At 35.6% G+C, this 1,133-nt stretch overlaps 1 protein-coding gene across 8 annotated transcripts in view; it reads right to left on the reverse strand.

The window, feature by feature from the left end:
- LOC119593490 (gelsolin, cytoplasmic-like) overlaps nucleotides 1-1,133 on the reverse strand; it is a 58,995-nt gene that overhangs the window by 17,688 nt on the left and 40,174 nt on the right. For all 8 annotated transcript variants that reach the window (XM_037942433.1, XM_037942436.1, XM_037942439.1 and 5 more), the window contains exons 3-4: nucleotides 795-860; nucleotides 495-607 (exon numbers count right to left, since the gene is read on the reverse strand). In XM_037942433.1, coding sequence (XP_037798361.1) covers nucleotides 495-607; nucleotides 795-860 — 179 coding nt within the window. The remainder of the gene's footprint in view (nucleotides 1-494; nucleotides 608-794; nucleotides 861-1,133) is intronic.

Here is a 1,133-nt window from a genome sequence, read left to right on the forward strand (position 1 = left end):
TTTCACTGACAACTTCTATATCTTAATGTTTTTGTTTAGTGACTTGTGTCTGCAAAAGAGGGATTATTGTGTCATCTTCCTTGTAATCATGTAACCTATTGAACCTGTGCTTATTAGAAAGCCCATTCTTTGATAACTGACCCACTGAACAAAAAAAATTAAACATACATGCTACTAGAACAAATATTACCACCACGAGAACCCAAGGTTTATCTCCAAAACAAACTCTACCACTATAAAAATAATAATCTGAACATAAATTATATTCATACTTATGAAATAATCCCAAAACACTAGCATCCACAAAACATCAAGTATTATTCAGCTTTGTTTTTATATGTATTTATCTATACCATTGCATATATCATACCCCTCAGCAGATGGAATAAATCTGTTTCACTAAGCAGTTATCTTACACTTCAAAGTTCAGGTAACACTAATTGTAAAGGTAAAACTCTCCTTCCTTCCCCAGCCCCAGATTTGCAGCATCTTACCAGGCGAGGAATAGGGAAGACTCATGGCCTTCCACTTCTCGGTGTTGGACAGGAACGCCCCCGAGTTGGTCATCAAGCTCTACCGTCTTGATGGCAGCTGCTCCTGCCTCATCCTAAAACAAATTACATTACAGGAATAGTATACACAGAGACACAGGAAAGGAGGTGCATGGGTAAACACTAGTTCACTTATTTCAACATTTATGAAAACTATAAATTCATACTATCACATCTAAAAACCCTATACTGAATAATACATTTGGTGTTAAATGCAATACACCATTTTTAGATGTACTATACCTGAGAACATTCGGATCCAAGCCAGAAATGCAGGTCCCACTTCTTAGTCCCTTTGACATCAATGGTCTGAAAATAAAGGCATATCAATAACTTCAGAATAGTTCTTTGAAACAAAATTAACTGTTACCTTCATTTCACAATGTCAGGCAGATGGGTACAGGAACTGTGTGTACCTAGCCACAAAAATCAACTATAACTAGCCAGGCAGATATTCTACAGCAAAAAATTAGACTAGTAACATAATGGACAAAATAATTCTAAATAGATATTAATCAATGGCCCTCTGTTATTTAGAAGTTTTGCATTTTTTCACTTGTGCACATACATACTTATGTACTC

This window comes from Penaeus monodon, chromosome 32, assembly GCF_015228065.2.
Source record: "Penaeus monodon isolate SGIC_2016 chromosome 32, NSTDA_Pmon_1, whole genome shotgun sequence".
NCBI classification, from domain to species: Eukaryota; Metazoa; Arthropoda; class Malacostraca; order Decapoda; family Penaeidae; genus Penaeus; species Penaeus monodon.